Source organism: Seriola lalandi, unplaced genomic scaffold (genome assembly GCF_002814215.2).
Source record: "Seriola lalandi dorsalis isolate HSWRI2012SDOR001 ecotype SW California unplaced genomic scaffold, Sedor1 jcf7180002050631, whole genome shotgun sequence".
Lineage (NCBI taxonomy): Eukaryota > Metazoa > Chordata > Actinopteri > Carangiformes > Carangidae > Seriola > Seriola lalandi.
This window is the reverse complement of record NW_019521184.1, coordinates 1-758: the sequence shown is the minus strand read 5'-3', so window position 1 is coordinate 758 and position 758 is coordinate 1. Positions and strand designations below refer to the sequence as shown.

At 45.4% G+C, this 758-nt stretch overlaps 1 protein-coding gene across 1 annotated transcript; it reads right to left on the bottom strand.

The window, feature by feature from the left end:
• Positions 1 to 12: 12 nt before the first annotated feature.
• Positions 13 to 581, bottom strand: LOC147819684 (GTPase IMAP family member 9-like; the record flags this gene model as incomplete). Its single annotated transcript, XM_087171956.1, has 2 exons — positions 557 to 581; positions 13 to 467 (listed from the first exon to the last, which is right to left on the bottom strand). Coding segments are annotated over exons 1-2 (480 nt in total), but the record flags the coding sequence as incomplete, so codon positions are not given.
• Between the last annotated feature and the right edge of the window lie 177 nt (positions 582 to 758).

Here is a 758-nt window from a genome sequence, read left to right as displayed (position 1 = left end):
GTTACCACAGGCCTCCAGCAGCGACTGGAGTGGTGCCCCTTCTTTACTGATGTAATCCTCAATGGTTTCATGGTCTATATCGCCTCTGTGGCTGAAGACCACTACAGTGTGATCCCACACCTTCTCACCAAAACAATACTCCAAGTGCTCCTTTGTTGCCTTCTTGTAGACATCTGTGAATGGAAGCTCAGCATTAATCACCAGCAGGAAACCATGCAGTCCAGGTGGACACAGAGTGACGCTGAGAATCGTCTCTGTCTTGAAAAGTTCTGCTGTATCACACAGCTGATATCCTCGCAGCCATCCAGGGGTTTGGACCAACGTGACTCTTCGCTCACACACTTCTCCCTCTCCCTTCTCACAGTCGAATGTTGCATCTACGGCATCAAACGCGTTTTTTCCCAAGATGATGTTTCCAACGAGATCTTTATGTGAGCCTTGTGATCCCACAATCAGCACATTCAGCTCTGACAGAGAGTGAGACAGAGATGGTAACATGAAGGAAAAATACACTTACAGCCTGTTGATGAATCATTTCTCATTTACATTAACTCACCTTTGGCAGATGTAGCTTTCTTCATGTTTTCTGAAGAGGGAAATGAACTAATTAGGCTGCTTGATGAGTTTCATTCCCTCCGTCTTGTTGTTGACTGTGTGAGCTCAACACTGAATGTAGCTCTCACATTGTTTGTTTTTCATCATACCCACTCCCTCCTTTGTCAGTCACAGGACCAACAGCATATTTTCATGAAGAAGAG